Genomic DNA, 26,532 nt, shown 5'->3' with positions numbered 1-26,532 from the left:
CGACAGATTTTTCTAACTCTTATTTTTACAGAAAATGGTAGCCAAAGTATGCTGCCACCTGTTGACCTGGAAATATTCCCATTTGGGTAGTGGAAGTAATGTTAAAATCTATATTTCTAGAGGATAATGATCGACCATATGTCCAACTCAGCTGCTCCGAGTAGGTGAAAAACTGACACAAAAGAGGGGACATTTCTTGCGGGAGTTTCTCCAATCAATGCACTGGGTGTGGAGGCTGGGCATGTCACTGATTGGCTGAGACTGCCCTCCCCTATTGTCTGTGTTTGGATAAGATGTTGTGCTGCTGCAATGTAAAAATGCTTTTGTTTGTTTGCTGTTTTTATGTGTTTCAGGTTATTCAGTGCTGTGAAAGTGTTTTCAACAATGGCAATTGAGTGATATCAGGATAAAAGTGTTTAAACGCCCTCTGAATCAATAGGAAGTCTTCCACATAGACTGTTTTATGCTGGTCATGGAGGGATTGGTGAGTGATGCCAGTAATGATAGTATTGATGACTCTACTATGAACTTCTATGAAATTAGGTGTTCTGAGGCATTTCTACCAGTTTTCTCACCTTGCCAATTGCTAACTTTGTACAAGGGCCTCATCTGCCCATGTATGCATGTTTGGAGGGATTCCAATCACACAATTCTATTAGATAGGGTGGAATCAAAACCTTTTTGTCTCATCAATTCCCTTCCTCTGACAGTCTTCAGCCTCTTTCTCACTGCCGGAATGTTGCATCTCTTGCTATCTTTTACTGTTATTTTCATGCTCTTCTGATTTTCTTATCAGCATGCTTCCCTCCCTCCTGTGGCCTCACTTTACAAGGCTTTCTTCTTCCTCTCACCCATATTCTGTCCAACTCTAAAGCAAGAGTTCACCATTACTCTCAAATTTTCATACCTTTCTCTGGTAAACTCTGGAAATCCCTGCCTGTGTCTGTACTTCCAACTCTCTATGACTTGACTTCATTTAAGAGGGAGGTCTCAAGACATTTGTCCCTGTCCTTTGACTAATTCTATCAGCTCTGCAAGGAAACTGGTGACTGAGTGGCTTTTTTCTTTATATTCTTTTGTTACCCTTGGCCAGTCCTCCTCTCTTACATAAAAAAGCCCAAAGACAAAATTACCATCCATATCCTTCTTTTTGGCTGCAATTAATCAGACACCATTCCTTCATACTAGTCTCTATCATAACTTTTGATTGCTTATATTTATTCTGCAGTCTCTACCAGATACTTAACTATATAACACTTACAAGTATTAGTAATCAGAACTAAACCACTCTGATACAACAGTTCCCAGTGCAAACCAATCTACAAGTTTTCTAATATCACCAGGTAATAAGCACACAATGTCCCTTAAAGCCCTTAAGTAGCAGGATACTTTTTTTAATCACTGAGGGGACTGAAGGTCATCCACATTTTGCAATCAACCCTGCCTTTGAGAGTGTATCTGGATGCACTAAGGATAGTATGATGTCATTCAAAGTATCATGCCTGAATCACCACAGATTGGTCAATGATTCTAGCATCCAAGAAATATGCCAACAAATCTTCAAGGAAGAAAGCCTTAAGTTTTAGACTCCAAGAATAAAAACATTATAAAAATAAACAAAATCAATAAAAATAAATATAAAAATAAGGAAAAGAGCAGTATCTTGTATACAAGTCACTCAAATATTTCAAATGGCTCTCTTACATATCTACAAAAAGTATAAGAATCAAAGCAAAATCAAGCTAGCATACCACCACCATCTATCATACACCTCCACCACCACCAACACCACCACATTTCTATCTAATAAGGGGAAGAGTCATATGAAATTTTCAATGGAGTAAGTGGAGCTTCTAGTAAGACAGTGAGAGAATAACATGAGCTTCATGTGAAACAACCAATTATTTGTGAAAGTGAATGAATAAATTAATAAAAATACAAAAAAGGAAAATAGAAAAATAAAACACTTTATTAAGTCATCCTCAAATTAAAAGATTCCCCAAGAACAGTTGTAACTGAAACCAGTGTCCCCTGCAGAAAAGTTTAAATCACTAGAAGTGAAAGGCATAAATATAAAAAAGGAAAGCACATGCCACTTAAAAAAAATAATGAAAATGAAGATAAATGAAGAGCTATCTAATAAAATGAGCAGCATATACTCCTATATGTATTGTAATATAACCAGCACCCATTAGAGCCGGGCAGGAGCCAATATTATTAATGTCTGTGTATCTGACATCATGGCCTGGGAGATATCAGGGATTGGAAATGAGGTAATTAGTGGATCCATAGGATGATTAAACATTCACCAACTACATGATATTCATCTCAACAGTGAGGTGATTAGAATTTGCCAATTTGCCTGTGGAGTCCCACCTAAACTTTGGCCTAGTGAATTCCATAGCAGGTCTTTGCACATCAAGCAAGCAACCAGTGCTGGTGAGATAAACTCTATGTATGAAGTTCCTTGTTGAAGTTCTGCCTCATATGGCCACTAAGCTACATCTTAGAACAGAAGTTTAATTCTATCTTTAAACTGTTCGCAGCTCATGGGTTCAAACAGAGATATGCAGATTTTGCAGAATATCCTTGAAAATACATTTCATCTAAAAGATAAAATTTGCCAGTATTTCAATGAAGGAAAGTTCAAGGTATGAAGGTCAACTTACTTTATGCACAACTATCCACAATATCTCTGTATATATCCCAGTAATCCATTACCACATCTTATTTCTCCTTGGCAGCTTGGAGTCTACTGAAACCTCAAAACCAGCATGACCAGTATAACAACTAGATTGACACCACAGCACGACAAATTAACCAAACAGCTTCTAATTAAAAGAAGGAAAGTTTGGCAGCAATTTAATTTTGATTAGCATCATCAGTAGAAATACACTATTCAACACAATCTTTTTGGAATTTGTTTATTTAGCTAATCAATATTATTATCAAGTACTATTTCACAACTTACGGTAATATTTGACAAATGTTCTTTTCAAGTGAAATTTTCATTCTATATCATACTCCTGACTCCTGCATAATTTGAATCTTGCAATTGAGTCCTGCCCAGCCCTAGCATCCATGTTTCCAATTCATCTTTTCAAGAATGAAAGTCAATATGATGTGAAGAAATTTTACTTGGTTGGATGACAGTGTTGTGTCAGGCTCAATCCTGAGTTGGCAGTTTGTGGTGCATTTTGGAAGTGTGTGACATATCCAGTGTGCTGACTGGCTGAATGGCTGCTGTAGGGGTGTGAGAGCATGAAACACTGTTATAAAATAAGTAATAACAAATATAATGGAAACGAAAAATAAAAATTCTGTATTTGCTGAGAACTAACAAACATTTTGTCTCACCTTTCTAAATGAAGTATTGACATTTCAATGATAAAATATAAATGAGGTGTTCAGTGAGTTCTCAAGCTACTCCAGAGGGAGATAAAAATAGAACAAAGGCACATACTGTACATGAACTTCGGAATTTCATAGTTCAAGTAACACTAAGTTAAATATACTCTATACACATAAATTGCTTTGCTTTATTTTGTGATACACTAATGTGTAGTTGTGTGCAGGAACATTTATTATAAATTATGTCAAATTGCACTTTGTTCCTTGAATCTTGTCCCTTTATATATTTGTATTTGTATTCTTGTACTGATGGTGAAGCTTTGTATTGTCATCCAGATGATGCTGTCTTAAGCTGCATTCCCATCAAAGAATGAATATCATGTCATGAATTTTATCTCATGAATATCATGATCGAATACTTAATGTCACTGAATGCGAGAGGAATCTTTACTGTAGTAAAAAGATGCACTTGACTGAGTGTTAAGATGGTGACAGTTGTGGTGAGTTACCGTGTTAAAAAAAAAAAAGTAAGTAAGACTTAACAACCACTCTAATGGTATGCTAGCTGTATATTTTCTTCATTAGCACATACAAAAATTCAATCGTTTATTTGAGGCACTGACTGCATGCATTGTACACTAAAAAATAGCACTTAATGTCGTGTGGAACCATTCAAGTGTTTAGCAAGCCAGGGAAGAGGAAGGGAGGGAGGAAGAGACTTAGCCAGATGAGCAGTTTTAGCTATACAAATCTTCAATGTTAATTCCTCACAAAATAAAGCAAAAAACAGCATACATAAATGGAGTAGTTTGACTGAACTCTCAAATCTCAAAGTACATAGTATGTACCTTAACTCACGGGACATCCTGTAGTGTAGAGAGAGAGAGAGAGAGAGAGAGAGAGAGAGAGAGAGAGAGAGAGAGAGAGAGAGAGAGAGAGAGAGAGAGAGAGAGAGAGAGAGAGAGAGAGAGAGAGAGAGAGAGAGAGAGAGAGAGAGAGAGAGAGAGAGAGAGAGAGAGAGAGAGAGAGAGAGAGAGAGAGAGAGAGAGAGAGAGAGAGAGAGAGAGAGAGAGAGAGAGAGAGAGAGAGAGGTCTAATGCAGACAGACCCAAATGTGCAGCAGAACAGACCTATCTGCTGTGTGAGTAAAGATAGATATTTTCCTTGAAGGTTTTCTCCTCTTTGATGGATTTTGTCCTGTTATATGGACATCAAGTTGACTGTGCTCTAACAACCAAGGAATTCCATCTTACAAACCCACACTAATAGTCACAAAGATGTAATTAATAGTAGGATCTGGCATGAATGTGTGGCTGTGTTGAAAGTCAGCGTTCATGCCTCATGAATGCGTATTATTTCAATAAATGGTGTATTTCCAGTTGCCATTTTTCCATCTCATTCTAAACCATATATCATGGAATAACAATAATAATAATAATAATAATAATAGTAGTAGTACATAATGATAATTGCAAAATAATAATAATAATAATAATAATAATAATAATAATAATAATAATAATAATAATAATAATAGTAGTAGTAATAATAACAATAATAATAATAATAATAATAATAATATGTAATAACACTAATCTGTTTAGTCTAATTAGTCATGTGTTTACTGAATATTTGGTACTTATATATACTCATTCTAGGTAGTTCCTTATCTATGAAGATAATAATAGATAAATGAACAAATAAACCTAAAAGTACTCAGAAGCAAAGTCCCAGTAAATCGATACTCAAGAGTGGCATTCTACCGAAGATAAATGAAGAAATGTACACAATTCTGGTTAAACCTTTAGGCTCTTCCTGGGAGACTGCCACCTCAGAGGATAATTTTTCTATCAATTTCACTATCCTTGACTACTGCTCTGTTACATTGAAAATTAATAAATTTAGAAAAGGAGACAAGGAGTACAAGGGTGCAGCACAGGCTACCTGAAACACTCACCTTCACATCAGATATGTAGCAGATGACCAGCTTGTCTTGGTGCACACATGCAGCCCAGTCCAGTACATCCTTCTCGTGCTCTGGGACCAGTGTCACCCAGTGCTCAGGGGCAGGTGAGGCAAGGTCAATCTTTACCAGGCGGTAGTTTGGAGCGCCCTTGTTGGTGCGGAAGATACACACCGAGCCGTTGTTGGTCACATACTATCAATGCAATGTGATGGTGGGAGAAGAATGTGTTACTTGACAACTCACACACAATAAATAAGTGTGTCCTGTTATACTTCTATATTTCCACTAAATCAACTAACCATTCAGAAGATTTTTTCATTCTATGCTAACAATAAGGTCTCTGCAAGCTGTAAATAGCTCACTATAATCAGCTGCCAAAAAATGTTTCAGCTGCCAGTCATTGCTAATTGATGAAATCATAAAAAATATCATGTACGTACAGTATAGCAAAACTGCAGTAAGAAGAAAAAAAAGTTAATTCATATTTTGTTAAATTCTTAACTTGCCATTAAACAAACAAGGGTATTAGTTTTAAGTTACTCATACCTACTTTGACAGGTTAAATACTAACTCTTGCTAAATAAGAAATAAAAGTTAAAGAATGAATCAAATAACAAATATGAGTATAGCTTGAAAATTATGTAGTTTTCAAATACAACTCCAGACATCTAAAGCATGCAATTTTGTGAGAATCCTCACATTTGTTTACAAATACAACTCCAGACATCTAAAGCATGCAATTTTGTGAAAATCCTCACATTTAAACACTTAATACATGTACTAGTGTCTACTGATCAAGTATACCTGTGCCAGGCTCATCTAAACATACATAAATATTACAGTACATAACAACTATTGATTATTCACACACACACATACACACACACACACAAATCACTTAAGAATAACACTATCATAACTCACTCACACACACACACACACACACACACACACGGCCCGGTAGCTCAGTGGTTAGAGCGCTGGCTTCACAAGCCAGATGACCGAGTTCGATTCCCCCCGGGTGGAGATATTTGGGTGTGTCTGGTCACGTAGCCCCTGTTCACCTAGCAGTGAGTAGGTACGGGATGTAAATCGAGGAGTTGTGACCTTGTTGTCCCGGTGTGTGGTGTGTGCCTGGTCTCAGGTCTATCCCAAGATCGGAAATAATGAGCTCTGAGCTCGTTCCGTAGGGTAACGTCTGGCTGTCTCGTCAGAGACTGCAGCAGATCAAACAGTGAAAACACACACACACACACACTTAGAACGCTGGCTTCACAAGCCAGAGGACCAGGGTTCGATTCCCCGGCCGGGTGGAGATATTTGGGTGTGTCTCCTTTCATGTGTAGTCCCTGTTCACCTAGCAGTGAGTAGGTACGGGATGTAAATCGAGGAGTTGTGACCTTGTTGTCCTGGTGTGTGGTGTGTGCCTGGTCTCAGGCCTATCCGAAGATCGGAAATAATGAGCTCTGAGCTCGTTCCGTAGGGTAACGTCTGGCTGTCTCGTCAGAGACTGCAGCAGATAAAACAGTGAATCACACATCACTTAAGAATAACACTATCCGAAGATTCATGAGCTCTGACTCACTCAGAGACACAGATAAAACAGTGAATCACACATCACTTAAGAATAACACTTTCATAACTCACTCACTCACTCACTCACTCACACACACACACACACCACTTAAGAATAACACTTTCATAACAGACACACACACACACACACACAGGACACACACACACACACACACATACATCACTTAAGAATAACACTTTCATAACTCTTCTGATTAATTATGACTATAGTATACCCTACCTATATGCATACATATGTAAGCATACATTATCATGTCTTGTTACCCATTCTCCCTTTTATATTTTATATATATATATATATATATATATATATATATATATATATATATATATATATATACAAACACATTCATACATGACATACTCTCTACAGAATCCCTGGTGGTGAGAGGGCCTGTGTACTGGAAGGAACATGACACTAGCATACAATATAACAAAAGAACAATTCTCCCTATGCATTTAAGTTTCTTTATTTAATTCACATATTTGCTGATCTCATTCTTTAATTTCCATAAGTTCATAAATACCAGTTTCTCATACTTCCTATTGCATAATGAATGATTCATACAATATTTTCAATTTTTCTTTATCAAGGACTTTGTTTTCTTTCATGAGAATGTTGGCAGCCTAAACAACATACAGCCTGAGATGGGCTGTCTGCAATGACATCATTAAAGTTTAGCATCTCCAAATCAGTTTGACCAGATGTGCAAAAATATAATGAACCAATACAAAACATGAAGCATATGTAGCACATAGTTGGTTTCATACCACTCTGTAACATACAACAACTAGGTAGATAGTATGAAAGATTTGAACAAAAGTCTTCTCATTTTTTGCTACTAAATTACAAAGTCAATATTCATTCAAGACAAGAACATCATGATTAGTCTTTGGTCCTCTCAAAAAAACTGGATTTTGTTGTCTTATCATCATTTTCAACAAAACATATTTTAAACTATGTATTTGTTTCATTTAGCCATTCCATCTCCACAACTTCACCTGAACAAAGAGAAACAGGAGAAAAACATATGCTAAAAAATGTCTCAACAAGAAGCATTAATTCACCTATGTGTTCATCCTAACTTGGTAATCAAAACCTAAACACAAATGGAGAAATTCACAGCACCAGGGCTCCTAAAATAAAACAACCACACAAGATTTGAAATTAGAGGCAGAAAGTAAGATATATAAATTCACACTACCCATCTACAAACCTAACCTGATAATTCGCCTCAAACTTGTCCACAATGCAGGTGAGGAGGAGAGGGAGTTGGGAGGTGTCGAGGGAGCAGTGGGGAAGTGGAGCAAAATAAAGGAGGTTATCTCGGCAGCCTTCACGTGGGAGCACCAGCAGGTAACCCCCACACTCAGATACACGACATGCACTGCAAGGGGGGCATGATGTGGTTGGGGGCACATGAGAGGACCATTAAAGATGGAATACCCCATGAAGAAAAGGGAAGTTCAAGATTTGGCATTAAATAATAAATTTGTTCATCATGATTACAAACATATCAATAATTATGCTGATGCTATTACTAAGAAAAAAGGACATTTTGGTTATGAAATTGACAGGAGACAGCTTTATTACCACCACCATTCTTCCCCATCTCATTTCCTCACCACCACCACCACCACCACCACAAGGCAACTACTACATCACCACAACGAGGGATTCTACTAATATCTGAGGCTTAAAGTTTTCCTCTTACAAAGCAATGATTAACAATTTTTAATAATTGCAAGAGTTACTGCATGAACGTTTGGACAATATGAAGGAATCTAACTTGTTCATTTCTTCTAATGAAAGGTAATCATACCTTCTTTAAAGAAGTAAATGAGACAAAAACATATTGTGCTTGTTGATGCATCAGAGAGACCACAGAAGGCATCATAAGAAGTCAAATATTACTAACATCAAGTGAAGAATGAGTAATAACTATAGTTCAAAATTTTTAAATCCAACTGGGATATTTTTTTTTTTCTTTTTTATTCTTCATTTATTTTTTATTTACTGGCTGTTTCTCTATTTCATTGAGGCCAGAATGGTGCCTCCTGATGGATTTGGTTTTGGTACTCGGAAATCACTATCCCAAGTGGATGCCCTTCCTACCCTCAAACCGTGGCCAGGATTCAAACCCATGCACCTGAGGAATCCTTAATCCTGAAAGCAGGCATGGTTCCATGGCACCGCAACACAAAGAGAGAACCTAATCACTGACCACTAACCAGCACACTGGCCCACCCAACACCAGGCACTAAAGCACCCACTCACACCCTCTGTCACTCAACACACTCTTTCATGAAGCAATTCCAGGCTTGATGAATACTTTATATAAGTCCTCAGTTCTAGCCAGTGATTTGTGATTCTTTTATCACAATACATCTTAGTTTTGAACATTAAAAATAAAGAAAAAAAATCAAACCGGTGCTTTGGAATAATACTCCAATCTTTGATAAATATCACATACATGATACTAGGGTATATGAACTGAGGACTTCCCAGATTTGCATCATGACAACATTTTCATTACATTGTTGTACATAGGCCATGACACAGAAGCATCCAGAGCCACTAATATGTCTAGCCTAGCCATCCAGCAGCTAGCTTATCACCAACCTCATAATCTGCCTCGAAAGTATCAATGATACAGGAGAGTTCAATTTTTCCAGAGATCTGGGATGGAATGGGTGCATGGTAGAGGAGGTTGTCACGGCAGTCTTGCTGTGGCGAGACTATCAGGTGGTTCCCACAGTCTGTCACCTCTGCACCTCTACCACAGATGGAGTAAGGAGGGAGGAGGTGTAAGTGAGAAGTGCTTTTATGAGTTAAAGGTGACTAGCAAAGGATGATGAGTTTCAGTTGAAGTATGCATATATAAGGGAGGTGTGTGTGTGTGTGTGTGTGTGTGTGTGTGTGTGTGTGTGTGTGTGTGTGTGTGTGTGTGTGTGTGTGTGTGTGTGTGTGTGTGTGTGTGTGTGTGTGTGTATTCATACCCTTACTAAAACTAGCACTCACTTGTCCTACACAGTGAAAGTTATATAATTTTCACTCACCAGCTACCAAGGTAAACAATACAGTAGTATTTTTTTCCCTAGAATAGATTACATCAGTCAGTCAACTTCATCTCAACCATGGCAAACCAAACACCTAACTAAACATACTTTTTATAAGCTATCAAATCATTGTACGAGTAGTATAGTTTTCTTCCTCATGACTCACATTAAAAATCATTTCAACTCCTTTCAAGACACATTATCATCATTCTCTATAGTAGAAATCATGGTGAAGGTGGTGATTGTCCTAGAGGAGAAAAAAAAAAAGAATAGTGATGGAAGTGGTCCAAACCAAATCTATAATACATACAGTGAGCAACAAAACTAACGAGGAAGACAAGTGTCACAAATTAAACAGTAAAATACGGACAAACAAGCATGACAGTATGAGTAAGTACACTAATACTTCCCCATACACACACACACACACACACACACACACACAGAGTTAAGTAGACCACCCATATTGGGCAGAGTTCCTCACACAAAGATCAGCAACTACTTTTCAATGGTAAGTCAACCATTTGCAGTATCAGTCAAGCTCATTGCAAAATAAGGAAAAGGCTCTACCAATATTGTATTTTATGATTAAAAAACTGAAGAGACAATGAAGCAAAAGAGGCAATGATGAAGAGATATAAATGTTTGTGTAATTACATCAAACAGATGCAATAATTACTACATCAGAAGAGAATAAGATTCTGAAACAATGACATTCACAGGAAAGAAGGATAAAAGTAGGTATTCCATCTACAGAACTTGTTAGGTGCAGAAAAAAAGTAAAAAAGTCAAAGGAACAATTCTTAAATATCAAAAAGGATCAAAATAAAATAAAAGCCTCTACATAGATCTGTGAAATGAAAATAAATAAAAAAAAGAAAATATGTTAAAACAAAAGTATATAAAGATACAATGAGCTTGACTCAATGGTGTAAAAGTACAATACGGTAAAAGCCCAGTTTAGGAGATACAGAGTTAGGTGGCCAGGAAGCAACACAACAAGACAGAAGTGACATTAAACAGCAAGCAGTGAATCTGCAATTAACAGAGTTGAGAGAGATTAAATATGAGCTGAGTACCTGTGTACAAATATCATTGGAAAGCATGTGGGTTTTTCCCCAAGGGGAAGAGTAAGAAGAGGAGAAAGCTATGTTGGGAGGCCGTCTTTTGCGAGCACTCTGAGGGCAGAAGCACAACAAGCATCTGCTGATTTTCATGGAAACAGCATCTTTAATGTGATATTTCACTGTATGGCTTTTCATCAATAATAATAACTCATCAAAAAAGAAGACTGAATGAGGAGTGTAAGTAGAACATGAAACAATGAAAAGTACACCAGAGATCAAGATGATTGTGCAAGGAAGTAAAACTCCTCACACTGAGAAAGTTATAGTAAACAAAAAGGAACATTAGGTCATTTGGAAATGCAGTCATAGAGAGCATAATGATGTGAGATTCACACAAGGATCAACTAGAACAAATAAAAGCCCACAAACACAACTAGCCTATAAATGGAAAGAAATCTAAGACATTGGAAAAACCAAAACTGATTAATGACAAAAGATACTAACAAGAATGGGAAAAAAATTAATGAAAGTGTTGAGAGAGAGAGAGAGAGAGAGAGAGAGAGAGAGAGAGAGAGAGAGAGAGAGAGAGAGAGAGAGAGAGAGAGAGAGAGAGAGAGAGAGAGAGAGAGAGAGAGAGAGAGAGAGAGAGAGAGTTTTTAACTTTAAAAACAAAACCAGCTATGCTAGTCAAACGAGGAAAAGGAAGAAGGTAGTAAAGCACAGGAACACAATAAAAGCAAGTACCAGAATATTCATCAGCTTGTAAATTCATCCCCTTACTTGAGGAAGCTATTTTACAGATCTTCATTAAAAGTAAGAGGAGAGGACAGGTGAATGAGTAACTGTAATAATGGAATGGCAGAGAGACATACACCACACAGCTTGCCCGATGCACAGGAGATGATGGTGTGGAGGTCCAGGTGTCCAACAATGTCCTGGCCCCAAACAGAGGGCATCAGGGCGATGATAAGGTGGTTATGGCATCCCAGCTCCAAGGGACTCAGAAGTAAGAACTTGCCACAATCAGATACACGCGCTGGACTGTCACAAACGCACTCATGCATGTATATACTTACAGACTCATGCAAACACACTTGTTCACATTAGTGATTATGATGATTTCAATTGACATCCTCCATTCAGAAGTGGGGCTCAGTGTTTAGCTGTGGTGTCTCTCATGAACTTTACCTCAAAACAGCATAAAGAACAATGAGAAACCTACAAAAAATCTTATGTATTCCTATAGAAATATACCCTTTATAGACCCTTGTGGATCCCATTTGAGGCATCTTTCAACACAAAGTTTGTCCTTCAGCTCTGTTCCAATGGACCATTGCAGATGATAACTCTGCTTTGACCTCCACATAATTTCTCTCACTTCTGTAGGGACCACATCAATTTCATTTCTGCATGCATGTATTCAATAAGAGGAGAGAAAGAGAGAGAAAAAAAAAGACAGTATTATAGCACAACTCCACAAACCTTGGTTTCTAGGCAATGCTAGATTATGAGGCTTATCAGGTAGCAAGATGTGTGTACATGACATAACAGCTGTACCTTTTTTGTGCATGTTTCTAGTAAGCCAAGTACAGTCTGGGCTTAAGCTACAACATACATGAGATTATACAAAGAAGTTTGGAGCTTTAGGTATGGATATCATCCCTTCAAGATAGTCTCTTTTGACAGTAATATAGCATCTCTCAATAGAATCTTCTTCTAAATGTCTTGTTCTCAAAGCAATTCAAGCATCTTCAGTGAATTCAGTTAAAACTCCATGGTCCCCCTTCAGCAACAGCTTTACTTTCAGGAAGAGGGAAAATTACAAGGAGCCTAATTTGGATGACCATGTCACACTACAGCCTTCTTATGCAGAATATCTTCCCTCAGATCATTCAAACCATTGCAGAAGAACTGGCCACTGACAGACAAATCCAAAGTGAACAACCAAGCAAAATAATGGGCATGCGCTTTGTCATGCTGTGGCTCTTCCAATACAAAGATTGGGACTTGGGATGTCCACACCTATTGGATATTTTAATAATCTTTAAAGGAACTATCTTGAAGGAAATGCACCTCAAGCCTCTTGCATATATTCATAAGTCTTGAACTCTTGATGCCATCTTGCACATGTGTCAAGTTTAAATCAGGCTCTGTATGTTTTGGTAATATAATACACACACACACACACACATATATATATATATATATATATATATATATATATATATATATATATATATATATATATATATATATATATATATATATATATTTTGATTACCTATATATTCATGGCAATATCCTAAATAGTTGGGTTGGAATGAAGCCAAGGGAAAAATTAAGCATCAAAGACAAATCCAAAGATCTGATTGTGGTAACGAAACAAGCCATGATTTTCTGAAAGAGAGTAGCAGCACAGCAATAAATGAAAATGCATGGGTATAAACAATCTGCAGGGAGAGTCTAGGATCAAGATCATATCTTATGTAATGCATGCAGGACAAGCATGAACATGAGTTGCAGGAACTTTCAGGATTTTTACTATTTTTAGTGACTCTTTTAGATTTCATGGATATTATGTGGTTTGTGTTTGAGATGCATTACTTTGTTAGCAGAACATGAGAGAGAGAGAGAGAGAGAGAGAGAGAGAGAGAGAGAGAGAGAGAGAGAGAGAGAGAGAGAGAGAGAGAGAGAGAGAGAGAGAGAGAGAGAGAGAGAGAGAGAGAGAGAGAGAGAGAGAGAGAGAGAGAGAGAGAGAGAGAGAGAGAGAGAGAGAGAGAGAGAGAGAGAGAGAGAGAAATATTTGTAGGTAAAAGCAGAGATGAGGATGATGGTGTGTAGTACATCAATAAACAACAGAAAAAGATCATAAATGATGAATCAAGGATAATGATGTGAAATTAAGAGCTGCCAAGCCAATCACTTCTTGAAGTATACCAACTAAACCTTTAAGTACGAATTTGTGCAAGTAATAAGGGTACAATTATCCATGACAAAGAAACTGAACCAATCTCAAAGAAGTAGCATTAATTTTCTAACAAGTTTTGGAATACCTGTTTCCCAGTACTGGATTGCCTCCCTTTAGCTTTGACAATGATGAGTGGAAGGGAGGCTCATGAGGTGTGCGGAGGAGTGAAGGAACAGCAGAATAATCAAGCAATATAACACTTTCCTATCTTTTCAACAGAGAGAGAGAGAGAGAGAGAGAGAGAGAGAGAGAGAGAGAGAGAGAGAGAGAGAGAGAGAGAGAGAGAGAGAGAGAGAGAGAGAGAGAGAGAGAGAGAGAGAGAGAGAGAGAGAAAAGTTACTTAAAAGTATTAAATGCTTAGATCTGAGAATTTGACCTGCTATGTGTGTCTCCAATCTTCTATCTGCTTCTCTCTCATGGTAGAAGGGATAGTAATTTTTTTTTATTTTTTATGGCCTATAGTGCCTGTAGGCATACTTGAAGTGTAATGTGGGAAGCGCAATTCAGCTTCTGCCCATTAGTGGCACAGGCATTTTTATTCATAGTGGTACCCATTTTAGGGCCCGCATGTTTGATGTAACCACCTAGAACCTGATCATCATGGTGACATGTAGGTAACTTTAAACCACTTGACAAATGCCAAATGGCATAGCTTCAAAGCAGTATGTGGTGGGATTCAAACCACACTCACCACCTTATCCACTACACCACTGCGACTGACCAAACAAAACATATTTATGGTGGTCTTTGTGCGAAAGGTTTTATGGGTAAAGCAATTCAAAATATAAATCACAGGCATTCTCCTTTGTTTTCTTGAGCAACTGTAGCAGCAACCCATAAACCCTTAATATTTATACTTTCATAAGATCCAATATGCACCATCCTCTGGGCATTACACTCTCATTAATCAATAGACTATGATCCAAAAATAGATATATAAACTGGAGGCTTATCTTACATAACCAACTTCCATCATCAATTTCTGAATAAATCCAAAACTATTCTATTCACTCAAATATTTTCATTGCCTTCTTGATGGGTTTTGTTGAGTAGCAGGTGGATGGTGGTGATGGACAACCTATCACGTAACCAATAAGTATATGATCATGGTTAACATTAACACTACCCACCACTGTCATACTTACATCCTCCACTTAGGATGATCAGGAAACTCCACCACCAGCACATCTTCTTCCTGTGCTGTTCCAATACGATGGTAAAATAGCTTCTGGTTTTCATTGCTCACAGTCTCAGTTCCATCAGCAGAACCTGCATGGTCGATATATCTGCCAACACAATGCAGAAACAAATGAAGTAAAACAGCTGATATAATAAATACTTGTCTGGCTTTGATTCCTTTATATGTTGAGTATAAAAGTATCACAACTAAGTTAATTTCTCAATCAATCAATTAATCAGTAAATCAATAAACAAATAAATAAATAAATAAATAAAAAATGAATAAATAAATAAATAAATAATAATATTTTTCATATATTTTGCATGTGCACATTTCATCCATAAAAGTAATTATTACTATCCTCATAATCACTTTTCCTAATAAAATTTCCATTTACTTACAAAAGAGTAAAAGAATTAGAAAAAATTCTTACATGAAACACACAAACATTGTTCTTTTAGATAAATTTTAAAAATCATTTTATTCTACGATGTCATATCTTTTGAATCATCAGTTTAAATTAATAGCATTAGAGTAGATGCATCTTATTATTTTTTACATGTTTTGGACAAAATGTGTGGCTTACATCCAACATGAAAAATGCTCCTCTGTTAATGCAAAAATGTAAAGACATTATCAAATGTACAAAGAAGCAGTAATGGCCTCAATGCCACAGAAGATTCAATTTGGTGAATTTGTATTTCTAAAGCTCTCAGACTGGAAATAACCAGAGAGAGAGAGAGAGAGAGAGAGAGAGAGAGAGAGAGAGAGAGAGAGAGAGAGAGAGAGAGAGAGAGAGAGAGAGAGAGAGAAATATACTAAATCATCTGCAACAAATTTCATCTCCTTCCCTCCTCTCTTCCTTTCTAATCTCTTACTCCTTTGCTTTTCAAAGATAATAACACCACATTCATGAACTCCAATTTCACCTCAGGACTTACCCCATAAAAGATGCCCTTGTGGTCATGAGTCCACGCCAGACTGGAGAACTTCACTTTGTGTAGTATCTCTGGGAAGTCTTCTCCTGTGGATACCTATAAGGAGAGGCATTGTTTGCCATTGCTCAGTTTATCAATTTGTAAAGTCCTCAAGCCTAACTGTTGCTTACTTTCCATTTAATATTTAACCCCTTACTTGTGACCAGCCTACATATCGGCAGGTGAAATTTGAAACTGTAATGCCGATCAGCCTACATATATATAGCAAGGACTGTAAAAACTGACGGTAAGAGGTAGAGAGTTGGCATTAGCACCATTGGAAAGTAGCTGTGATATCAGTAAGATTTGCTATGTTAAAACTTGGCAGCATTTGAAATTAGAATTACAATGCACCTAGTTCCCAACATTCATTTCCACCAAAGCCAAGTCTCCCCATCACTCACCTCCACAATTCATTTGTCACTTCAAAATGCTTTAATGGCATAATGCTTCTCCCAACTTCAAATTACTTTCTCATAATTCCCATAATTTATTTCACAATCTTAAAATAATATTTACCTAGTCACACTACTAAATAATATGATTTTTTATATAATTAGGAGGATTAATTTGACACAATTACAGCTTGATGACACTTTTCTGATAAAACTTTATGAACCACATATTTCAAACAAAGTAAACTTGAAGTCTGTGTCATAATTAGTTGAAGAATACTAAAAGAACAAAAAATAATATTTTCTCTAATTTTCTTTTCAATAATATTCAGACTTGCTTGTTTCATAGGCAACATTTAAATGGATGAAAATAAAATAATCATACAAGAGAGACAAGATGGATAAGACTTTCCATACCTGACATCATTACTTGAAAAGAGCAGAAAATGAAAGCAAAAATTATAAGCATGGAACACCAACACTGCCTTGGATAGTAATATTCCACCACTGTCCACGAGAAAAAAAAAAAAAAAAACATTTTTTTTTTCTTTTTTTTTTTTTTTTACATTACAAGGGCACTGGCCAAGGGAAAACAAAGTGTTGGAAAAAAAAAAAATCCCGCTGGTTGCCAGGCCCTGTTAAGAGGAAAGTAGGAGAAAGAGAAAAAACCAAAAAATCTAAAAGGAGGGTCCAGTTAACGTAAGAGGTGTCTTGACACTCCTCTTTTGAAAGAGTTTAAGTCATAGGCAGGTGGAAATACAGACACAGGTAGAGAGTTCCAGAGTTTACCAGTGTAGGGAATGAAGGAGTGAAGATACTGGTTAACTCTTGCATTAGGAAGATGGACAGAATAGGGATGAGAAGAAGTAGAGAGTCTTGTGCAGCGAGGCCGCAGGAGGGGAAGGCATGCAGTTAGCAAGTTCAGAAGAGCAGACAGCATGAAAACAGCGGTAGAAGACAGATAAAGATGCAACATTGCGGCGGTGACTTAAAGAATCAAGACAGTCAGTTAGAGGAGAAGAGTTGATAAGACGAAAAGCTTTAGATTCCACCTTGTTTAGTAAAGCTGTGTGTGTGGATCCCCAGACATGAGAGCCATACTCCATACACGGGCGGATAAGGCCCTGTACAGAGCAAGCAGCTGGGAGGAGAGAAAAATGGACGAAGACGCCACAGGACACCTAACTTCTTGGAAGCTGATTTAGCAAGAGTAGAGATGTGAAATTTCCAGTTTAGATTTTTAGTGAAGGATAGACCGAGTGTGTTTAATGTAGAGGAGAGGGAAGTTGAGTGTTATTGAAGAAGAGAGGATAGTTGTCTGGAAGGTTATGTCGAGTAGATAGTTGTAGAAATTGAGTTTTGAGGCATTGAACAAAACCAGGTTTTCTCTGCCCCAATCAGAAACAAGTGAAAGATCAGAAGTTAGGCGTCCTATAGCATCTCGCCTTGAGTCATTTAATTGTTGTTGGGTTGGGCGTCTGTTGAACGCTGTTGAATAATGCAAGGTGGTATCATCAGCATAGGAGTGGATAGGGCATTGAGTCAGATTTAGGAGATCATTGATGAATAATAGAAAGAGAGTGGGTGATAGGACAGAACCCTGTGGAACACCACTGTTGATAGTTTTAGGGAAGAACAGTGACCGTCTACTACAGCAGCAATAGAACGATCGGAAAGGAAACTGGAGATGAAGGTACAGAGAGAAGGATAGAATCCGTAGGAGGGTAGTTTAGAAATTAAAGATTTGTGCCAGACTCTATCGAAGGCTTTCGATATGTCAAGGCCGACAGCAAAGGTTTCACCGAAGTCCCTAAAGAGGATGACCAAGATTCAGTTAGGAAAGTAAGAAGATCACCAGTAGATCTGCCTTTACGGAAACCATACTGGCAATCAGAGAGAAGGTTGTGAGCTGATAGATGCCTCATTATCTTCCTATTAAGGATAGACTCAAAGGCTTTAGAAAGGCAGGAAATCAAAGCTATAGGGCGGTAGTTAGAAGGATTGGAGTGGTCACCTTTTTAGGGACAGGTTGAATGTGAGCAAACTTCCAGCAAGAAGGATAAATAGAAGTAGAGACACAGATGAAAGAGTTTGACCAGGCAGTGAGCGAGTTCGGAAGCACAGTTTTGAGAACAACAGGAGGGACTCCATCCGGACCGTAAGCCTTCCGAGAATCAAGGCCAGAGAGGGCCAGGAAAACGTCTTTATAAAGAATTTTAATTTTAGGGATGAAGTAGTCAGAGGGTGGAGGAGTAGGAGGAATATGCCCAGAATCATCCAAAGTTGAGTTGGTAGCAAAGGTTTGAGCGAAGAGTTCAGCTTTAGAAAAGAAGAGACAGCTGTAGAGCCATCTGGATGAAGTAAAGGAGGGAAAGACGAAGAAGTAAAGTTGTTAGAGATATTATTGGCTAGATGCCAGAAATCTCGAGAGGAGTTAGAATTGGAAAGACTTTGACATTTTCTATTGATGAAAGAGTTTTTAGTAAGTTGGAGAATAGATTTGGCATGATTACGGGCAGAAATATATAGGGCATGAGTTTCAGCAGTTGGATGGCTACGGAACCGTTTGTGAGCCGCCTCTCTATCATTGACAGCACGAGAACAAGCAGAGTTAAACCAAGGCTTTTTAGCTTTAGGGTTAGAGAAAGTATGAGGAATGTATAGCTCCATGCCAGAGATAATCACCTCTGTTATGCGCTCGGCACAAAGAGAAGGATCTCTGACATGAAAACAATAATCATCCCAAGGAAATCAGAATAGTACTGCCTTAGTTCCTCCCACTTAGCAGAGTTAAAATGCCAGAAGCACCTCCGCTTAGGCGGGTCCTGAGGCTGCACTGGAGTGATAGAACAGGTAACGGAAATTAGATTGTGGTCGGAGGAGCCCAACGGAGAGGAAAGTTTAACAGAGTAAGCAGAAGGGTTGGAGGTTAGGAAAAGATCAAGAATGTTGGGCGTGTCTCCAAGGCGGTCAGGAATACGGGTAGGGAACTGCACTAGCTGCTCTAGGTCATGAAGGATAGCAAAGTTGAAGGTTTGTTCACCAGGTTGGTCAGTGAAAGAAGATGAAAGCCAAAGCTGGTGGTGAACATTGAAATCCCTAAAATGGAGATCTCAGCAAAAGGAAAGTGAGATAAGATGTGCTCCACCTTGGAAGTCAAATAGTCAAAGAATTTTACATAGTCAGAGGAATTAGGTGAGAGGTATACAGCACAGATGAATTTAGTTAGAGAGTGACATTGAAGTCTTAGCCAGATGGTAGAAAATTCTGAAGATTCAAGATTGTGGGCACGAGAGCAAGTGGTGTCGTTACGCACGTATGCGCAACATCCAGCTTTGGATTGAAAATGAGGATAGAGCAAGTAGGAGGGAACAGAAAAGGGGCTGCTGTCAGTAGTCACAGACAACTGTGTTTCGGTTAGGAAGAGAAGATGAGGTTTAGTAGAGGAGAGATTGAAAATTAGAACGAAGGCCACGAATGTTGCAGAAATTGATAGTGAAAGTATTAGATGAAGTGTCAAGACACCCAAGGTCGACAGCAGAGGGGCAGTCCGACCTGGGGACATTTATGGTCCCCTCCCGAGAGGGGGACTCCGAGGCAGGGCGTGGTGAAGCCATTATTAAATTTTGATTTGAAGAGAGTGTAAAAGTGTAAGGTGTTGTAGTGTAGTGTAGGAAGTAGTAGAAGTTGTCTTTAGAGGGCAGGCTGCAGCTGCTCAATTGTATAAATGAGATCACAAAGGGAACCGGGAAGAGAGGACACGGGGAATCACTCAGTCTGCACATGACATGCATCCACATTAACATTCCTTCAGTTTCTAAAAGTGTAGCTTCTCACCTTTTTGAAGTGGACAGTGATCCAGTCAGAGCCACTGGAGGAGAGGCCATAGGCATAAATCTCCCCATCTTCACTGAATGCTGAGCCAGAGATAGCTACTGTACCATCCTCTGATAGGGTGTTGGGATCTAAAAAGACTCGTGGCTCACCTTCTAAGGAGTCTTGCACGTACAACACACTGTATGGGAAAAAAAAATAAAAATGAGGTTATCTATAAGTTCATTAACTTTTACTAAGGTGATGCCTATGAGAAATTAATACGCCTGAATCACCTCATGAAGGTCCAAAATCTTCTGCCATTCTAAAAACAGATGGAAAGGTATTTTTTTCAGGAAATGCAGTATATATAAAAAATACATACACATACATGTACTGTAACCAAGCACAGTTTGAGAAAAATATAAGATTTTGTGAATGCTACAAAGTATGCAGCATATAAGAAGACAAAAATATGAACAAGAAAAGGCAAGTTTAAAACAGATATATAGAAGAAGAGATATAAGAACAAGTATAAAAGAATAAAAGAGTAAATGATGAAAATGGGCAAATTGTGAGTCTTTGTTTATTAACTATTTAAATGTATCTACCTATCTGAAAATCCTACGACAATAAAAGAGAAATATATGAATGGCAATGCTTAACCCCCTCAGTACCGTCCCGTAGACCCGTACGTGATGGGGAGGTATGGTACTACATACCATCACGTACACTGGTACGGGATACATTCGGAATAAAAGTTTAAAACGGTTTGGCTGCCTTGTTTGGCATCTGGCATGGTGGTATTAGCAACTAGGATGGTCTAGGCTCCGCCTACTCTGTGACAGCAGCAAATCAGTGAGTGATACATCACGACACGTCATGATGGGGTGGCGTGAACCAAGAGTGACGTAACGTAGTGCCGGTTTGTCTGAGTAGGATTATCGTGCTCTGTGCTCCTGCTTCCACGCCATTTTTGTCCAAGGAACTGTGTTGCCTTCTCTGATAATGGAGGTGGATAGTGACTGTAGCTCTGGCTCTGAGTACTTGCCTGCTGACTCAGATGATGAGTTTAGTGATAATGATGAGTATAGTGATGAAAGTGACTTAGAGGAACTGAGTGATAGTGAGTTACTAGAGGAGAATGAGGCGGTGGTTGACTCTGGGTGGACGTTCCTGGCTGACATATTCAATGACGTTGGCCCTCACGCCATCCCTGAGTTCAGTGACCTTGACTGGGGGATAAATGGACATGTGCCAAAGTTTTTGTGTGCACGTGAGGCGCTTTGTTACTTTTTTTGATAATAACCCAAGTCATGTCACAGTGACCTGTGACCTGACAGCTTATACCTGACCTCTACTCTACAGCACTGTGGTGCAGTCTTTTTTTGAGAGAGGGAACACCTCATACTATAGAGTTTTTCATAATTATTATTATTATTATCATTATCATTATGATTATTATTATGTGTTATTATAGTGTGTATTATGTGGAAACCATTTATATTCATATGTACAGTACACTTATACAATAAAAATGAATGAAAGTGACAAATACGAGCAAGTTTAGTGAGCGATTATGCGGGCGGTATAGAGGCGAGTCTCACGCCTAAGGCGATCGGTGCCGAAGGGGTTAAGGATATGAAAGACAGAGGCAGCAAATGGACAGTATGTACAACTGAGAGACAAAAATGATCACTTACCTCTGATTTTGAAGGCCAGAGTTCATGAAAAAGAAATAGCGGTCACCACGCTTAAAAGGGCAGGAGTACTTGGGATAGTCCCAGAGCTTGGTGAGCCTTTCCTTAATGGTCTCCCGCATGCTGCACCGCTCTAGATATGGTATTGTCACAGCATTCTGAGCTTCTGCAAATGCTTTTGTCTCCTCTGAGTCAGGATCCTCAAGCCACCTGTATGGATCTGCAACCTACATAAGGATGAAGAATTAATTTGGGCAGAGAAGCGATGGTAATGCAAGGTGCTACTATACAGGTGAGGAAAAACAGGAGTTGAGAAATCTAAACTTTCATGCAAGAATGTATTCTGAAGATAATTGGTGCAAATATCAGTTTATGGACTCTGTGGACACAATGCAAGTTGTTGATGATTATATATTGTGGATGGACAAGAATTCAACATTCTCAATGTTGCATGATGACTCAAATAACTTACTAAGCTATCCTATCCCAGAATATCAAGTAATTTTTAAAAATCTGTCAACTTTGATTTTTTAAGTCATTCTTTGTATACTCATTGCATCCTCTTTGTAAGTGGTAAGGAGGCAGATGGAAATATTTATTGATCACCCATGTAAATAATGATTTTAAAAATCATGGTGATGCTTCACAGATGTGGATGCAGATCTCCAATATATTTCTAATAGATGTGCAGCTTATCAAAATGTATGGTAAAATAAGTACCAATGATATAACAAAATGAGGTTTTAGAAGCAATGTATATAAATAAATTAATAAAAAGCTGAAAAGAACAAAGGGTGTATATTTGAGAATACACAAAAGAAGCTGGAAAAGGAAAATATTTGAAATGAAAAAAGATACATTAGAGCCTTCTCTAAAAAGGGGGGGGGGGGGAGAGAGAGAGAGAGAGAGAGAGAGAGAGAGAGAGAGAGAGAGAGAGAGAGAGAGAGAGAGAGAGAGAGAGAGAGAGAGAGTGCATTAGAACAGATGTTAGAAGAACGAGTGAACATCAGTGATCACCTAGGGAAAGAATACAGACGTTCAGGATTACACAAAAATATTCCAGGCCTTGTAAGTATACCATAACTAGGTGATAATGTACCTTGATGCCGTACAGTTCCTCAACAGTGTCATCGCGCCGCACATTGGGATACTCCATTGCTGCTTTCTCGCTCATCCACCTCTTTGGAACACCACCTCTAAACTGAAGGAAAAAGATGTGAGTAGAAAGGATGGTGGTGTAAACGAGGCAAAAGTATTAGTACTCCACTGTCTTCCAGGAAAAGGTTCAGATTCCCTTACACTAAATAGTGGCAGTGATGAGAGCACTATGAGTGCATGCCCCAGTTATGCAAGTGTGAGTTAATAGAAAAAATTAAGTATCATTCACTCGGGTTATAAAGGATGCATTGACGATCGTTCATCCATGTGGCCATGATAATGAATAAGGAAATAGGAGGAAATGGTAATGAGAATATAATAAAGATGTTTTAATTCCACTTCCTCCATTTATTATCTCTCTTCTCGCTCTCCATTGTTGACAAATAGAGTGGCTTCATATATGTGACATCAAATCATCTGGGTGGAGGATCAGAAAGGCAATTATGGTAGGTTACGTCAGTTATTAGGAGAGGTAAACTGGGAAGATAGTTTTGGAAATAAAACTGCACAGGAGATGTGGGATATTTTTAAGGTTGTAGTAAAGGGTATAGTGATGCAGTGTATCCCTTACAAAGATATAAGGCAGAGAAACAGGAAGCCATTATGGTGGACTCATGAGATAGGTAGCCAGATCAGAGAGAAGAAGAGGGCATACAGAGAGTTGCAGAAAAGTGGGAAGATGTAGATTTGATTAGGTACAGACAGGTCAGAGATGATTTGAGTAAGGTTATAAAAAAAGTAAAAGGCAGGCAGAGATAAAACTAGCTAGAGCTGGGAGTAAAGATCCCAAAAATTATATAGTTATTACAAGGTCAGTGATAAAAGAAATAAGGATAGGATTGGACCACTCAGAAAAGATGGTGTAGTAGTGGATCAAAATGAAGACATAGTAGAATTATTGAATGAACAATTTTCTTCAGTATTTACTAGGAAAGAATAGGAAATCCTGTTACAAACAGTGCGACGAGTAGTTTAAGAGCTTTAGAAAATATTGATATAAAACCGGGAATTATTAGGAAATTTATTCTTGAACTAGACGATATATGTGACGTCAAATCATCTAGGTGGAGGATCAGTGAAGGAGGAGCCGGGAAGCAAGGAAAGCGGGCGGGACGTGTATATTAAGACAGTGCAGTTTTTCTTTTCATTACTACATGATCGGCACAGAGAAGGGATCAGTGAAAAAATTAATGGACTGGATGAATGTAAACAGCAATGCATCTCAAAATTATCCCTATGTGATCACACCATCATATTTTCATCCTCGTCGCTAAAACACTTATTAGAAATCCCTCTAATATACAACCAATTTGCACCGAGCGATGACTGTTCACTTTCGCCCAACAAGGTCAGTGATCTGTCTTCATTTTCTGGCTTACCAGTGACACTGAGGAAGCCCTGGTTGTTCTTGAACCTCTATGGATGATGAGTGATGTAAAACTGCGTGATAAAAATCGAGTAAGAAGCATGTACACAACACCACCGCCTTTGCAATTGGATGACAACACTGTTTCGCCAAGACACCGGTAGAAGAGTTCCGCCTTGGCAACGGTACTTCATTTACATCACCGTTTATTTCGTTCCTCTGGCAGATCATTCTATCTTACTATTCTGTCAGTGTCTCATATATATATATATATATATATATATATATATATATATATATATATTACAATATCATGCTATTGTATCACTAGGTACTTATATATTTCGTTCTTCTGGCAAGTCATTGTTCTTTTTAATTTTCTCATTTTAAAGAAAGATAAAGATTAAATCACCTAAATGTATATTGTGTTATTTCATATCGTCGATTTTTTTCCTTTTCTATGCAAGAGGAGCACTAACCAGGGTAAAAGAAAAAAATAAAAAAATAAATAAATGAATAAATAAATAAAAATAAGGCCCATTTATAATCTCGCGTACGGATCTCACATAGTCTAGAAGAAAGAAATAAAGAAAACAGTAGTTATATAAATATGCTGAACAGCGCTTCCCATATATATATATATATATATATATATATATATATATATATATATATATATATATATATATATATATATATATATATATATATATATATGTGATATCAAGTTGTCACCATCCTTATCATGAATCATCACCTACAGTTATCATGACAACTTAAAGCTAGAAGTTATAGTAATGATAGATGATTGAACATGCTTTTAAGTATAAATGCTTCTATCAGTACGCATCCATACTCTGCAAGTATACCTAAAGGCGCTACAGGCCATATCATAAAAAAAAAAAAAAAAAAAAAGTCTTGAAACCTCCCGCTTCGCTTGACAAAACTCAAAATTATAGGAAGGAGGAAATGCAAAAACAGGCAGGGATTAGTTCCAGTGTTTACCAGAGAAAGTAATAAATGATCGGGATTACTGGTTAACCATTGCGTATGGAGAGACTGTTGGTGAAAGAAGGAAGAAATTCCTGTGCAGTGAGGCCGCTGGAGTAAAAGAGACATGCATGATGCAGATGCAATTAACTGTAATACGAGGAGTCAGCGTGAAAATAGCGATAGAAGACAGCATGAGATGCACAATTACTATTCAGTTAAAGGAGAGATCATGATAAGATGAGATTTGTTTAATTCAAAACTGCCTAAAGTAGCGGAATTAGTGGAATTCGCTCCCATCCCCATAAAATATGAGAAGCGTACTCCATGGAATGACGCGTAAGGCGCTTGTACAGAGTTAGGAGCTTGAGATGGGGGTGAGGGAGGAGATGAGGGGAAAAAAATGACGGAAACGAATCAGAACTAATTTCAAAGTTCTTTTGGTTAGAGATGAAGTGTGTATATTTCCAGTTTAGATTATAAGTAAAGGAAATAGGCAGACCATTAACATAACATAACATAAATAATAGGATAACAAAGGGCCACCAGGGCCCATCTAGGTTATCCTGTATCCGTCGCACAGCGACCTCGTCATCAGTACTTAAAGATACACTTACAAGTACACAATACATTATATACTAATTCTAAATATTTGGCCCATTAACAGGGCTAAGTCCTGCAGCGAAATCCTCTACAATTTGTGGTCCCCATACATGGGGATCATGTCTTATTTAACTATAGTAAATTTCTTATAAAACTATCATGCAGTGCTATACATAATTATAAATCTAATAAATTTAAGTGCTTATCTAATCTGTTTTAAACATTGTCAAACTAGTGCTATTTACAACCGTCTCTGGCAATGCATTCCAGAAGTCTACCACTCTATGACTAAAGAAATATTTTCTTATATCTAACCTGCAGCCTTGCTTTCTAATCTTCCTG

The 26,532-nt window shown here is 37.9% G+C and overlaps 1 protein-coding gene across 2 annotated transcripts in view; it reads right to left on the bottom strand.

Moving 5' to 3' along the window:
- Window positions 1–24,778, bottom strand: part of LOC123518309 (prolyl endopeptidase-like) — a 46,852-nt gene extending 22,074 nt beyond the window's left edge. The window contains exons 1-8 of one of the 2 annotated variants that reach the window (XM_045279050.1): window positions 24,611–24,778; window positions 23,173–23,274; window positions 22,077–22,300; window positions 20,398–20,575; window positions 16,130–16,222; window positions 15,154–15,296; window positions 8,136–8,301; window positions 5,309–5,509 (exon numbers count right to left, since the gene is read on the bottom strand). In XM_045279050.1, the coding sequence (XP_045134985.1) occupies window positions 5,309–5,509; window positions 8,136–8,301; window positions 15,154–15,296; window positions 16,130–16,222; window positions 20,398–20,575; window positions 22,077–22,300; window positions 23,173–23,274; window positions 24,611–24,700 (1,197 nt within the window). In that variant the 5' untranslated portion in view covers window positions 24,701–24,778. Of the gene's footprint in view, window positions 1–5,308; window positions 5,510–8,135; window positions 8,302–9,536; window positions 9,691–15,153; window positions 15,297–16,129; window positions 16,223–20,397; window positions 20,576–22,076; window positions 22,301–23,172; window positions 23,275–24,610 lie in introns of both variants that reach the window. The other variant, XM_045279051.1, reaches the window with a different exon arrangement.
- Between the last annotated feature and the right edge of the window lie 1,754 nt (window positions 24,779–26,532).

Source organism: Portunus trituberculatus, chromosome 43 (assembly GCF_017591435.1).
Source record: "Portunus trituberculatus isolate SZX2019 chromosome 43, ASM1759143v1, whole genome shotgun sequence".
Taxonomy (NCBI): domain Eukaryota; kingdom Metazoa; phylum Arthropoda; class Malacostraca; order Decapoda; family Portunidae; genus Portunus; species Portunus trituberculatus.
Note: the sequence above shows the minus strand (reverse complement) of the source record. Positions and strands in the feature narration are given on the sequence as shown.